Source organism: Melospiza melodia, chromosome 5 (assembly GCF_035770615.1).
Source record: "Melospiza melodia melodia isolate bMelMel2 chromosome 5, bMelMel2.pri, whole genome shotgun sequence".
NCBI classification, from domain to species: Eukaryota; Metazoa; Chordata; class Aves; order Passeriformes; family Passerellidae; genus Melospiza; species Melospiza melodia.
In genome coordinates, this window is record NC_086198.1 from 28,214,887 (window position 1) to 28,230,460 (window position 15,574).

Consider the following 15,574-nt stretch of genomic DNA (forward strand, 5'->3'; position numbering starts at 1 on the left):
TGATTTGGAAGGCATTAGGGAAAACACTTGGGTAATCTGGTGAGGACTTTCACAAGCAGGTGTAGATTTTGGAAGATGGATGGGTGGCCCTTTTCAGTGTCTGGTCCCACATTTTCTCTTGTTGAGTTAAGTCCTTCTAAATCACTTCCAAAAACTTGGCCTTGCACAAAGTACAATTGCTTGTGCTGTAGCTGGACACATCTCACTTCTCAGCAGTTCACTCCATGCTGCAGGCTTGGGTGACACTGGATAGCTCCTGGCATGAGGCAGCCTTGTGGAAAGATGTTTAGCTCTGAAGCTGAATGTTTATGATGGTGTTTCTTTTCTGCTGCAGAAGCACAGGCTTGCCTTCTCCTCTTTCTCCAATACCCTCTCCTGCTGGATCTGTGAGTTCTCAGCCAGGATCAAATGATAGCAACGGCGTTGGCCACAGCAGCATTGGCAACAGTGCTGGCTCTACTGTCACTGTCTCCTGTCATATCTCCAGTGTCACCTCTTCCTATGTCAACATCACCTCCTATATCCTCCATGCATATGAAATTTGGGAAAAGGCTGATGCACTGGCCAGGAAGAATAAAGGTAAGTTTTTGCCCTTCTGTCTTTTCTGTCTCATGTGTCATGGTTATGTGTGTATTTGCCTCAATCTTGACACTCAGTGCAGCAAGCACCATTCTTAAAGTTCATGAAATATGTTGAATATCTCTGCCAGAGTATATTGGCAGAGATACTTGATGGTGATATATTGATGAGTGTTCCCATTAAAAGGTTTTTTTGGCATCCTCAAATGTCCAAGAGCTCAGGCATGAGGGTGTCGAGTGCAGGAAACCAGCCAACTTGCTTGGTGGTAACACAAGAACTGTAAAGGGTTTGGGTTTTTTCTGTCTTTCTCTTTGGGGCACTGAGCTTTTCTGAGTGGGTTTAAAAGTATCATTTTGGCCTGTAGCCTTGTGTTTTAGTTTTTGTTAAATTTCCAGGTCATTTTGTCTTGAAAATGGTGAAGCTGGCTTTTCTGCCTAACAGAGAAGCTGAGCAGCACTTGAATTTGACTCCCTGCTGGGCAGATGCCCAGTATTTGCCAGCAGCAATTCCTAGAATTGCTGCAACTTTTTTATTTTACAGTTTTGTTGTTAAAAATGTTGTATTGTCATTTGGTTCAAGCAGTGGTGAATACACAAAAGCCACAGGGTGGGTGCATCCAGCCTGTGACCTTGTCATCCCACGTGGCCTCAGCAGTGTCATTTTCCACACAACACAAAGTTTTGTGAGCCAGTGTGGGTGAAGAGATGCATTGCCATGACCTGTTGGCAAACCTGCAAAAGAAAATAAGTACAATGTGCCTGGCTGGATTGTTGGAAGGCTGTAAAAATCCTCACACTAATGAGGCAGTTGCTGAAAATCAAAAGGCTTTCCAAGTCACCTTTGAATAAAAACTGTTTGTTGGCTGTCCTCTGAGCAAATCTGTGCCTGCAGCAGCAATTCATGTGTGGCATTTTTGGTTCTGTCCTCAAAAGGCTGATAAAAGACTGGCACATAGGAGCAGTGGATGGTGCTAATAAGCCAGAGGAGTGAGTCATGGAGGAAAATGTGTGGGAGGGCAGCCTGAGCACAGCCTTGCATCAGTCAAGACTTAATTCAAAACGTGCTCTGTTGGCTGGTCCTGGCGTAGGGGGATGAGGACTGGGGACTAAATACTCTGTAGGGAAAGGATCTGTGCAGAGACCTGTAAATACTCATGTAGGCTTGATGGTGGTGTCACTGTTCAGGACAGCTGGGAGCATTTCAGACCTGGAACTTTCTGATAATCAGTGTAATATACAAAGAGGTACAGAGAGTGAAAACACAGAATGAGCAAAAAAGGCCACATCCTTGATTCTTTTATGCAATTCATAGGGCATAAGAAGAGGAAGAAAGAGCAGCAGCCTTTAGCTATCCAGATGTTATAAGCAGGGGAGTCCTGAGCTATTGGGAAGCAGTGAGCTGTAACTGCTGTCCAAGTCACTGGTGCAGAGCTGAAGTGCCCTCTGGAGGGTGCCCTGCCAGGTGCCAGCTCCTCACTGTAATTCAGAGCAGCACTGTGGATCACGAGGCTGTACTGTGGATCCCTGCAAGGACAAGATGAGGCTGCAGGCATGGATGTGAAGTCCCTCTCCTTTCACATGGTGCTGTGCTGACAGATCAGGTTATCTTCTGTTTGCTCAGACAGGGACATTGAATTCCTTCTATTCCCCATGGAGGGCATGGATTCTGTAAACAAAAGCAGGAAAATCTGAGGGAATGCGTTCCCTGCTTCTGCATTGGCAAGTATTAGAAAGGAAGTGTTGTGCACTCTGCTTCTGAAGAGCTCATTGCACAGCCAAGTAGAATTTTTCCACCTCTAGCTTCAATCTTTGGATGTCAGAAAGGAGAGCTGAGAATGGCCAGTTTCTGAAAAGCTGTTTAGCAACGTGGTTGAGCTGAAGAGTGAGGGATTTGGTCTGTGTTAGTGGGAGGCAGGTCATGCAGGAATGTTTTGGAAAGGAGACTGCAAAGGAACAGGGGTGGGAATGTCCCACAGCTCATGGTCACCTGCACAATGATTGCCAGCCCAGAGCAGGGCTTGCAGCCTGCCAGCCCTCCCAGCAGGGTCAGCTGTGCTGCCAGAGCCACCTCCTGTGCAGGAGGAGGAGTGGGATGCCTGGAGCTGGCATGGGATGGCAGGAATGTGAGAGCTGCCTGACATGCTCGGCTACAAGCAATCCAAACCAGAGCAGTATATAGCCTGGCAAGCTGCACAAATAGAGAAATCCTGATATCTCCAAGGTTTGAGGATGGATGAAGGAAAGGGAGCACAGCTGTGTGTGCTTCTGGGTGCTGCTCAGGAAGACACTCAGATTTGTCCTGTTTAGAATTTGGGAGAAATTTGAAGCAGGGACTGTGGTGCAAACACCCAAACTTTTGCTGCCCTACCACAGAGTCTCTGTGTCCTTTAAAGTGAGGACATGAGGAGGTGTCTCAGTGTGTGTATAAATGTTTTCCTGCTGCCTGCACTGCCTGCTGTGCTGGGCACCCTGTCAGCCCTGTGACACTGCTGGGCTCTCTGCACTGCACTGTTTAACAGGACTGGCCAGCTGGCTGTGCTGCTGCTGTCACTCCTCACCTGTCAGGTGTGCCTGGTGTATGAAACCAACCAAATGTTTTCTTTTCTCTCCCTTTCTTCCCAGAGTTTTTTGCTGAACTCAGCAGAGCAACGAGTGCCCTGGCACTGACCAGCAGCCTGACAGACCTGGTACACTACATCAGACAGGGATTACAGTGGCTGAGACTGGAAGCAAATATGCCTTAACTGGTTCTCCAGGTGGTTAAATACCTTGAAGTTTTTTTGCACTTTTGAAGCCTCAGAAACAGTTTAATTTTTGTTTTAATTGTTCAATACAAAGCACCTGCAAGGGAAAATATTTTAAATAAAGTTGGAAGTTATCTGGCTACACTGGAAAACCCTTGAACTGTGTTTTTCTAGGGTAGCACTTTGCTACCTTGAAAAAGAAGAGACAGAGGATGGCACCTTCCTTTAAAACTATGAAGTGCAATGAATTGTCTGAATGGCCCGATGTATTGATGGTCTATAAACATTTCTTTTACAAATAACCAGCAGGACAATAACTGCACATGATGCTGACAAGAAGGAAATCTGCCTCCAGAGGTGATTATGCAACATCCCACAGTCTGCAGCAGTTGTGTGCCCAGACAACATGCCAGAGGAGTTGCTTTTGCAAGCACAGCTGCAATCTTTGGTGTCTCTGTTCCTCAGAGAGCGAGTAGCAGCCTCATCAAGCACCCAACAGCGTTGTGTTACAGGAAAAGCAGCAACAGGATCTGCTCTGCCTGCTTTCCAGCCTCACCCTCCTGCTTTTGTCAGCCAACTGACAAAACTGAGGAAGCCACTGCCTTCAGTGCTGCAAGTTTTCTTTTCAAGTCATCACTGCTTTGGTCCTCCTTGCTGTGCTGTCATCCATGCCCCAGGCACTCCAGCTGTGTTACTGAGGGCTCAGCTCGAGCCTTGCAAGCCAAACACAGCTGGGGTGGCAAAAGGATGTGGTGTGTTTGGAATAGCTCTGCCTCTTTGCTGCGAGATGTCACCATGAGGATTCTTTGTGGGGCTGATTTTTTGTCATTTCAGTGGGTGGGGGTGGAAAGCTGCACTGGTTCACTGTGATTGCTTGGACATTGTTCTGAGAGCTTCCATGGGAAGGAATTGCTTCTGTTTAAGGAGGGATTAAGTGGCTGAGTGTGGAACATAAGATAAATTTTGCATTTGGATATTTGCCTGAAACCATTGAGTGTCTTGGTGAATATCTAAGAGCAGGATTTGTTCCAAAGTAGGGTCGTCTTTGTGTGGGAGGCAACTCCTGTGTTCTATCAGCCATGCCATAGGATGGGCCCAGTGACTTAGAAACCTGTCAAGGGGACAAGAAAGGGAATAATGAGCTGTTTCCAAGCATTATTTTCCTTGTCACAGTATCAGTGAGGGCAGCAGCCATGGCATTTGTGTATTCAGTGAGATGGCACCCTTCTCTCCCCAAAGATTCCCTGTGGTGTGACAGCAGCATCCTGCCATCCTCATACACAATAGTGTGCCTTAGCCCGCTGGTCCCCTCTCACATCCCTCGCCCTCTCTCACAGACCCCTGGCACTGGAGAAGAGAAGGATGGTATCCCAAAATAATTGTGTTTGTGAGAAAGAATCAGCTCCCTTTTCCACATAATTTCACAGTTAGGGAGGAACAGCTCTGCAGATGTGCAGAAGTACCCCATTCGTAAAATACCTGCTCATGGGTGTGAGACTCATGAAAATGGACAGTGAATAAATATCAGCAAAAGGTTTGCATTTCCAAAAGTGGGTTCTGTAGGAGTGGTCCCGGCCATGGGGAAGCCTGGGCTCTTTTTTCTGGGAGAGGTGATGGGAGCGTGCTGGTCCCGAGCCCAGGGGAGCTCTCCTGTCACCTTCCCTGGCAGGGCAGGACCACCGGGATCATGGCTGTGCCTTTCTGCACCTTGAAGGGATTGGCCTTTCATGTTCAGTTTGTTAAAAGCCTCAGAGCATTTCAGGGATGAGCTGTCCTAACAAGTGGGAGGAAGATCCATGTCCCCCCTCCCCATTTTACCTATCAAGCTTTGCTTGCACTCCTGCCCCCTGGAGCAGCAACTGCTCAGAGTGAGCAGGGTGGGAGAAGGGCTCAGCATTAACTGTTGTGTTCTCAGGAAGTGTGGGGATGGGCAGCCAGCCTGGAGGCCGATGTGCACTTTGGAACTTGATCCCAGGCTGGTGGATCGATGCCACCTTTGGACTTTGTCTTCAGACAAAGCTATTTCTAGGATCACCAGCTGAGGAGGAGGAGGAAAGATGAAAGCTTTATTAAACTTGGAAACCACTGTGGGGGCCTGCAGGAACCGTAGCAGAGTGTGAGGGGAAAGCACAAGGGGCAGCAGGGGCGGGGGTGTCCTGGTACTTTCCTTCTGTGTGCATCCACGTCCCTCCCTGCTGCCAGCAGAGCTGCTTGCTGCTGTGCAGGAGTGTCTGTGTGAGGGCTGCCCCCATTCCAGCACCAACCCCCTGGGCTTTGAGGGGAAGAGCATCACAGGCAGTTTGTGTCACAGGCGTGTGGGGGCTCTTTGGGGGCCCTCAGTTCAAAAGCAATCTGTGGGAGCATCACTCCACAGCAGGAAGCTAGGTTTTGTTTCAGGACACAGGGAAAGACTGTTCACATAATAGGAAATTTTAAGAAAAGCCATCATATTTCAACCTTGAGCCAGGTCAGAGGCCTGCAGAGGGTTTGGAAGGAAGCTCATAATTTTCACCTGGGCCTATTCAGGCCTTTAAAAAAAACAAACAAAAATTAAATAAAAACACAAATCAAAACGTAGCAGTGGAGGAAATAGCATTTGCCATTCAGAAGCAAACCATTAATCCAAGGAAAACCAGGGGTGATTGTTTAATCCCAGAAAGAACGGAGGCAGCTATGGTGGCAAAGCAGCATCATTTCCATGCAATATTTATTTAAAAGAAATAATAATACATGCGTTGAAATTGTCAAATATTCTATTTTTAAGATGCCATTTATTTAATAGTTGAAAACCCCACTTACATGGAGAGAGAGATCTCTTGTGTAACTGAAAGTCAAAGTCTGACTGCAATGTCCTTGGTTTTGGTTTTGTCCTCTCCCCTCCCTCTTGGTTTCCACGATAAATTTGTGCATCTTATTTTGGGGATGTATGTCCCTCTTGTATATAACCTTTTTCTGCCCTGTGTGTGATGGAATTTCTGAGATGGTTGATTCATATGGGGGAAATAAACAATAAATGAATGTTTGTTATGAGGTGTTTCAAGAGTCCTTGTGTTCTCAGCTTCTTGCAGAGAAATTCTAATGTAGCTTTTCTCTGAATGGACTCAGTGTTTCCTCTCTGAATGAGGTTTAGGTATGAATTTCTGTACAAGAAGTCTCTTGTTCCCTTTGCTGCCCCGTTTGTCACCCCTTGCCCTTTCCTGAATGACCAAAAGTGGTGCAAATGTAGATGCTCAGAGTGGCAGGAGCATCATGACTTGGGACATGTTCCTCCTGCCCTCCCAAATCCAATGCAGGGAAGGCTGTGCTGGGCCAGCTGCTGCAGCCAGCAGGGCCTGGCTCTGAGCCCTCCCTGGCAGGAGCATCCCACAGGTTGGTTTTGGACAGTTCAGGGAGGTACATTAGGAAAGCAGGAGACAAGGCACACAAGTGGTGGCTGAAGGGTCCTGCTCTGTGCGTGCCACAAAGGTGCTGCAGGGCTCAGTTTGTGGGTTGGTTTCTGAAGGGATATGAGGAGGATTTCCCTCAGGGAATCCCACAGGATTTCATGCCCTGTGGTAGCAATGCTCTCATTGGTTGTGCAAGGGGATCTCTGCCACGGCCTTGTACTTCTCATTGGAGGCTTTTCCCACTTTTTGTTTTCCAAGATGTTCCTTGGAAGAATGGTTTTGGCATCTCTGTGCACTATTGGGATACAATTTGGGATTCAGGTCTGTTCTGCAGCAGGCATTGCCCCCGGGATGTTTGCTGATCATGGATGTGGTTTTCTCGTGCACCGTGTGAGTTGTAGGGGATGCTGACACCTGGGAATGCCCCTGGAAATGCTGCTGCTGTTCCAGGTGCTGGGCACAGAAATGCACTCTTGGGTTGTGGTCGGTGCAGGGAGGGTTAATTTTGGGGGTGGGATGGAAATGGGGTGGAACATGCCAGCAGGGAGGGCATCCAGAAGCCAGGCAGGATGTGGGGCTGTGGCAAGTGTTGGCTGCCCAGCTTGGCTTTCTGCCCAGGGCCCTGGCCCCCCTGGGCTAACAGAGCCAAAAATATTTTTCCAATAATACTTTGTTGTCATTCCTTTAATCATCGAGTCTTTATTGCCCAAACCTAATTTTGCAATCCTGTTTAATTTATTTTGAGATTTTTTTATTGATTATAGATGAGCTTGCGTTCTGCCTTTGGCTTGGCTTATCCTTTTCAAAAAGAAATGTCATTTTTGGCAAAACAGCTGAGTTAAAGTCGATTGCACTTTCTCAGCCCTGTGCTGCTCTCCAAGCACTAAAATAGCTCCTTGGCAGCCTGTGCTTTCCTTACATTAATTGCAGTTTCAGCAACCCCTGTCACAAAAAACCAACTCTGTTCCTGGGCTATCATCAACCTTTCCTGAGTGTGTTTCCATAACTTTTGTGTTCCTGAGACTTGTGCATGCTGCAGTGTGCACTCACTGCTGCTTTGTGATGTCTTTTGTCAAGGTGTGGGGTTCCCAGAGTTCCTACTGGGTTTTCCTCCTCTCCTGCTCAGTATTGCTGAGGGGTTTTTTGGGTCTAGCCCTTCATGTTGCAGCATTAGGAACTGTGTTTTACACTGTTAGAGGCATCTGCAAAACTTGTAGATTGCTTAGTGAAATCTTGATTTTACTGCTGGCCAGTTCCATATGAAGAAATACTTGTAAATGGAAAAAAATAGTTCAGATTTTTTTTATTTTTCAGTTTCCAAGTAATAAAATGCATCTGTTTTTCACTTGTTCCATGTGAGGTTTTTCCAGATGCCTGCTGTGCCTTTTTACTTGGAAATTACAACTGTGGTAAAGTCAAGTCTTTGTTTAAATTTTCATTTGAAAGAATCAGAAAATCCTGTCAGCTTAACAACTTTGAAGGAGTAATTACTTAGACAACGTAGTGCCTTGAGAGAAGTTGGAATCTTTTGGACCAGGGAGATTGTGGGCAAAAGGTAGCTGGGCTCCATCCCAGGACATGGCAGGCAGGTCAGAACATGGGGGGCATTAGGGGTGTAAACCTTGCAGTCAGTGCACAAAATCTTTTCTAAGATTTTTGTCCCACAAAGCTGAGAGAAGTGAGCCTTTTACCTTGATTCTATTCAGTGCCAAGTGGAATAGTAAGCTGAGTGAAGGGAGTAGATGAGAATAAAGAGTCTGGCTGAGTTAGAAGGGGAAGAGAAATCTGCAGATCATGGGCACAGCATTTTTTTTTAGCACCCTGAACCTGTCTCTTGACAGCCAGTGGGTTTTCTGTGATAATTATTAAACAAGAGGCAAAGGGTTCATTGAATTTCTGTAGCCAGTGGAGGAGAAGAATCACTAGACAGAGGCATTACTTCCCCCTGCTGTTACTTTGTGTAAGGGCAAGAGTTGTCCTGGAAAACAGAAAATCCCACGCTGCAATTTGGTGGCTGACACAGCACAGTTCAGACATCCCTGTGCATCCCTGCTCCTCTCCAGTGATTCCTTGGCACTGTGTGAGTGGGACAGACCATGCACCGCAAGAGTGCAGTGACTGGTGGCAACTGGAAATGGCAAACTTATTTGCAAGAATATTGGTAAAGAAATAAATGTGGAATTTTTTTAAAGTATCTTTTTTTTAAAGTGCTCCAAGGGCAAATTAATTCTCCCAATAAATCCAGCAGTAAGCATGGGAAAATGGGACATAAAAGCTTACATCTTTTAAAACACAAATGTACATTTAAAGCTGAGGAAGGAGAAAATTCTATCATAAAACTAACAGTATGTGCAATGAAATTAAACTTCTGGTTTTATTTCCAGTGATAGAAGTTCAGGCTTGGGAAACTGGGTTAGGTAGAAGGAGGCTGGGCAGTAGCTCTTGTGTTTTGGATTAGGGCAGGCAGCAAAATGTGCTGCTACTGTTGTGATTGAGAACTCACCTAAATAGGAATCTAATAAGGGATTGCCTCTTCTCACAGAAAATTTTAGGACATAGAGTTGCAGCATAGCAATCAATGTGAAAGAAGATTGTGCAGTTGACAGGTGGGCAGAGCAACAGAGCTGCAGGAATCGGCTCTCATGGAAAAAATCATCTGGAGATTATTTTTCATCATGGAGGTGAACAAATCATCTCATTGATTTGTTCACAAATTAGAAATTCTTGGAATTGATGGTTTGTACCTTATCAGGGATGTGTTGTTTTGATTTTTTTTTCTAAGATTGTGTCTCTTTGCCTGAGATGATTTCATACCACATTCATTCACCATCTGATGGGCAGGAGCCTTTTCTTACATGAGTTCTTTCAGGAATCAGCTGTACTTTGAAGGAGATGTAAAGAGATGAGTTGGGCTGCTACAGCACTCCAATGTCAATTTGCTTTTCTCATCCCATTAACTAATAATTTATGTGTGAAATTCTTGTTGCAGAGGCCCTGCTCCAGGAGTTCTCCTGTCTGGACTGGTAAAGAACCTCCCTGAGTTTCCATCACTGCTCAAAGTGCACAAGTCACAGAATTGAATTTCTTGTCACCTTTTTTCATTCAATGCCTGAGCTGGAGCCTTTGGACAGAGCAGCTGCACGGTCTGGGCCTGGTACCTGAGGGAGGGCTTCCTGAGTGGCTCCTTCTCAGGGGACAGGGGTTTGGTGATTTTTCTTGTCAGAGAGCCTGTCTGTGCAAGGAAATTCTCTGCTTGTCTGAAAGGCAGGGAAAGGGCAGGCACTGATGTCTCCTCTCCCTTCCATCCCTTGTAGGTCAACAGGAACAGCTTCCAATCCCTTCTTACTACTGCCTCTGCAAGCTGTGAGTAAGAAGTCCTCTCTCCAGGGAAATTGCAGGTAAGGCTGGAGCTGCTGGAGAGGCTGAGCTGAGGAGAGCCTTGTCTGCACAGGGGTGTGAGGTGAGAGCTGCTGGGACAGGGAGCTCACCCTCAGTGAGCTAACTCCTGACTCCAGTGACTCTAGGGGAAGATGGCAAAGCCGCCATGGAAAACCCCAAATTTCAGAAGTGAAGCCAAAGCTGTTGATTATTTATTATTGTTATTGTTGTTATTGTTATTAGTTTCAATAATCCAATGTTTTCTGTGACTGTACATTGAGGTATCTCTTCAAATAATTTAATGTATGCAAAGACATCAAGTTCTGCCCACAATAATTTCAGTGTTAGTGCCAGCAGCATTGAAAGGAAGGGAAGTTCATAAAGGAGGGTACCTAAGGTTTAACTTTTTCAAGCAGCTTCCATGTTACATTAGAGCAGTTGTTTGCCTGGGGCTTGGTGAAGAAAGGCAGAAAGAAGGAATCAAATAAATCCAACAAAAGGATAAGTCCAACAGTTTGAGTAAATACAGAACTGTAAAAAAAACAGCTGGGGAGAGTCTTTGGAAGAGAAGCTGCTGGAGTTCCCATGTCTGGTTTTCCTGAGTCTGCACCTTAGGGGTTGGAATTTGAGTAAACACCATCCCCAGCCCCATGGATTAGGAGGCATTGTTGGCTCACCTAGGGTTAGAAGCAGGTGTGGACAGTTTCTTGTAGTGCCAGGTGTCCCCCTCCTCAGCCTTAGGGAATGTCTGGATTAATCTGTGCCCAAGTGTGTCAAACAGGACTTGGCTCACCAGGTACAGTGCAGGTGGATTATCAGCAGCAGCTCGTGGTCAGGAGGGGAGCATGGCAGGTCTCTCCCAGGCAGGCTGGCTTTGTTTCATCCTCCAGGGGTTTATTTATGGTATTTCTGCAAATGCTCTGCTGTGTAGGGCCAATCTTTCCTCTTTCTTTTTTGAGATGCAGTCTTGAGCATTTCAACGGGACTTGATGCTGTGATAATTATTTGTTTTAAAAGCTTAGGAACTACAGAAATTGTCATCTGCCATCTTGTTAAGCAGACAAACCATCTCAGTGCAGGTCCAACAAATGCCAGCTCTTACAGATAAGAAGCAGTGTGGTAGGGCAAAGGCTCAGCTGCCTTTCTGATTAGATTTTGCTTGGCTTAACAGGGAGAGGAAGGTTTTAGTCATCCTCACTAATGGTCTCAGGCTACAGTATAGACGTTCCTCAGTTCTGCACTGTGCTTTGCTAAAATATCACAAATTTCTAGAGAGGAATGAAATGTTCTCCCTGCAGATGCCAGGATGCTTTTTCCAGGTTCTCAGTACATTGCACTTGGAGAGACAAGCCCAAAGCAATTGATACCAAGCTGTTTTCTTCTCACATCAACTCACCTGTTCCTGCAAATGTCACGATCCCGCTAAAAAAGCTAGAGGACTTTTTAAAAGAAATATTTTCTATCGGCTTTGAGCTCAGGTTGGTTTGCATAAGAAATTACTTCAAGGCCCTGACTGAACCTAAGGGGTTCCTGTTCTTCAAAAAGGAGTTACATAAATCAAGATTCTGTCTACTCCCATGCTGATTTTCTTCCTCCTCTTCTTGCCTCTGCAAAACATGTTCTCCAGTTTATCTAAAGGAGAAAAATTGCATTTTCATTCAGTTCTACAGACCAACGAGGCAGTGCTCTGCATCTTCCCCGACCACCAGGCAAGAAGAAAGATTTCTGGCACCCCATTAGGAACACCCAGAGTTGAGATGTTCCCAGTGGTTCCTGCAGCAGTGCACAGGGCAGGCTTTCATTTGTTGCTTTTCTGGCACACACTCGTTCTCTCTTGGCTGGCTCAGCAGCATTTAGCAATTGTTCCTTGCTTACGTGGAATTAGTTCTTGGATTAGAATTCAGTCTCTCTGTGCAGTTAATTTGTTGAACTATGTGGTAAAAGAAATGTTATTTTGCCCTTAATCATTGTTAACAGAAACATAACCATGACCAAATTCTCTTGGATATACATACATTTTTCAATATAATGTACAACAAAAGGCATTGTATTAAAATTTTCTATTGAGTGTCAATGGTTTTAGTTACAACCTATAAAATTACACTTAATGAATCCCATAATGTTTCACTTACCAGTGTCTCTGTCTATTACAAATGCTGAATTGGGAGCTGCCAAAGGAGTATTGCACTGACTCTCATACTGATAATAATAAAAGGGTTCATTGCAATCGTTCCACATAATCCTCCATAACCTGCTGTTTCCAAGTTTGTGATGCTTTGATGCTTATTTGGCTACAAAATGAAAGCCTTGTCTCCAGATAATGAAGGAAAGGAAGGTTGGCCTGGACCATTTGAAGTCTGAGAGTATTTGATTCTTTCATTGTTTACAGCTAGACTTGAGAAGGATCAAAAAGATTTTTGCAGGACTAGCTTAGTGTAAAGGCTTCTTTCTGACTTGCAGCAGAGGCAGTGACCATAAAGGAGGTATTATCTTTAGGAATAAATTACACAGTAATTAAAGCAAACTCCAGATTGTTTCATACAAGAGGGACAGGGAATGGAGAGCTTTTTCAATATGGAAACAACTTCTGTAAGTACAAGCCAGAAAGCTTGATTTCATGTAAAAACAAAGTTCTCTCTTTACTGAAAACTTCAGTTTATTCTTGCTCTTTTACACCTGTTTTGGAAATCAGCAGACACCCAGATTGCCATTAATGACTGCACCTGATTTCCTTCAGGAAGCTGTACCTAATTATCCAAATGGAGCACTAGGACAAAACAGAGTGAAACAGATTAAAAACGTTTTCAGCTTAGTTCTCCATTTGAATTAACTCCATTGGAATGACATTTCCCTGCTCTTAGGATCTGAAGTGAATGTTTTAGTGTATAGAAATGGAGAAGAATTCCCCTAAAGAGTCTTCTAACAATTCTTACTATATTTTGTTATTTCCAAAGGCACATCAACACAAAGCAGCAGGATATACAAGCAGCTAAGAATGTCCACTGTTGAGAAAATGGCTCCCATTTTGGATCCCACGTGGAAGAACACAGGAGGGAGTGGCAGACTAGGAATGGTGAGTCCTGTTTCTGATGGATGAGCATCTACTGAGATGAACTAAAGCCAAGACTGAAACAAGGACAAGGTTAAGGCACTTAATAGATAATTAACCTGTTTTAAAGGAATTCAGACCTATTTCGGGACTAATTTAGTGAGAGAAGTTTGTACTTCCTGATCAGACCCCAGGATCAGAGGTGTGTTATTCCTGAGTCAGTGGCCTTGGGAAAGAGATAAGCAAGATGTCAGCAGAGTTGGGGTTACACCAAGACCAAGAGAACTTGTCCCTTCTGCCCCAGGAAAGGGGCAGAGCTTGTGCTGAGATAACACATGTGGGGTCCTCTTGTGAGCACAAGTTTCTTTTGGCAAGGAAATTCACCTTCATTCACAATTCAAAGTGGGCTTTCCAATGGCAAAAGCATCTGAAGAATTAAGATCAGAGAGGAGAGAAATCAGAGATCCAGTCCAAGGCTAGGACCGGGGTCTGTGTGAAGGTGATAGAAAAGACTTCCAAATGAGCATAAGCAGCCCTAACCCTAACCTGAAATGTAGTTTAATACATGGAGGACAGAGACCACCTCTTGTAAGTTCAGGGAAGAGAGAATCTCCATTTAAACCAGTGAATAACCTACCAGTGCACTCTGTCCATTCCTGATGGACACAGATCTTTTAGGTCTTACACTACCATGCCCACCAAAAGCAACAAGAACATGGAAACATGAAAGGTAATCTCTTGGGCTCTGTTATATATATATATAAACCTATTTTGAAAGCCTCTTTATCATGATAACTGCTACCAAAACTCCTGTGTATTAACAGAATATAAAGTGCTACCTAGAAAGCCTTCACTGTATTTTTCCATGGCTCATTTGATAGGTCCCAAAACACTCTGACTGGGAAAAGGGTAGAAGAGTCACAATCTCACAAATTGTTTCTAAAAAAAACCCTAAACCCCCCTGATTTATGACAAATTCTGCTTGATTCTATTTACAGAGAATCCTGCTGTTAAGGGAAATTGATGTTGGCACTGACACCTTCACAAAATGCTACCAAGGATAAAAATGAACCAACAACATCACAGCTGTGGGAAGGTGTAAGTAGAACTGGCTGCCAGGTTGATATGTAAATATGTATATTCCTGTATCACTGTGATGCCAAATGTTTGAAGGAAAAATTGTTATTGCTACTGAGAATATCCTTGTCAACCTCTTTATACAAGTAATAAAAATACTGCAAAAGCTATGCTGGCCCATTTCCTGGAAATGCCAATTTCTGTTTGTCGGTAGAGGCAGCCAAGAGAGCTTCTGACAAATATCTAAGTACAACATGTTCAGCAGAGACTTTCACCTGCCTCTGACTTCCAGGCTGAGAAGTGCAAATCATGTGTGACATGTCTAGGGAGGAGGAAATCAACCACCAGTCATCAGCTGATAAAGCCATAGAACAAGATGTTTACTCCCATTTTGGTTTCTTTGGTTACTGGTTTTTTGTTTTTTTTTTTTTTTTTTTTTTTTTTTTTTTTATTATGAGAGTTACTACTTCTGTAACAGCATTTGTTTAATAAACCAATTTGTTTTTTTGCTGCACATTTTTCTGTAATAAAGACATTTATATTACTGAATTTTTATTTCCTCTTCTAAACACTGACATTGCCCTTTAAACGTGAGGTTATATACCAAGATATTTGTCTTCAGCACTTTTGCAGACATTTGATGTTTAGAAGAACAACTTGTTTCAGCAAGAACAAATAAGGGTTATCCATTTAACCTGGGATTGTGTTGTTACAATGTGTGTTGTTCTTCACCTGTATTAAAGTGCTCCTCCAAATCATTTGCATCTGGCAGCTATTTTTTCCATACATCAGTTGTGTGAAACATAAGTTGAAGTCCATGACTGAAGCTATAAGATAGTGGCTTATGCCACATTTCACAAAAATCTTTCACTGCCATGCTGCCCTGGATAATGACAATACGTGCACCAAAGTTCCTCCTGAAAAGGAAAACAATAAAATTTACATATGATGTCTAAGCATGTGAGGCAGATCCCTCACAGATGCCTTTCTTTAACTTTCCAAAACACAGAAGCCCCTAATGGGACACCCAGCCTCTCCAAAACCCAGGCTGCACAAACCCTTCTGGGTTAACAGGAGCTGACAGTAATTCTGGCAGCCAACACTGCCCTCCAGCGTGGGTTGTGTTAACTTCCTTCTGCAGTGTCTTCTTTCTTCAGGGTTAATAAATTAATTCGGTGTGCATTGCCGAAAGTGCCATCCCATTACTTCATTTAACTTTGTCTTAAAATAAATATTGATTTTATTTTAATAAAATAATTTAAAAAGCTATTGTTTATCAGCTGCTGCTCTCCTTTCTATGTACTACTGCAAAAATAAAAAATGAATGTGTAAATACATTATTATTGGATCTATAATTCATAT

At 44.1% G+C, this 15,574-nt stretch overlaps 1 protein-coding gene across 2 annotated transcripts in view; it reads left to right on the forward strand.

Moving 5' to 3' along the window:
• Positions 1–6,349, forward strand: part of AFF1 (ALF transcription elongation factor 1) — a 67,187-nt gene extending 60,838 nt beyond the window's left edge. For both annotated transcript variants that reach the window (XM_063156707.1, XM_063156708.1), the window contains exons 20-21: positions 335–579; positions 3,201–6,349. In XM_063156707.1, the coding sequence (XP_063012777.1) occupies positions 335–579; positions 3,201–3,322 (367 nt within the window). In that variant the 3' untranslated portion in view covers positions 3,323–6,349. The remainder of the gene's footprint in view (positions 1–334; positions 580–3,200) is intronic.
• Positions 6,350–15,574: the final 9,225 nt, after the last annotated feature.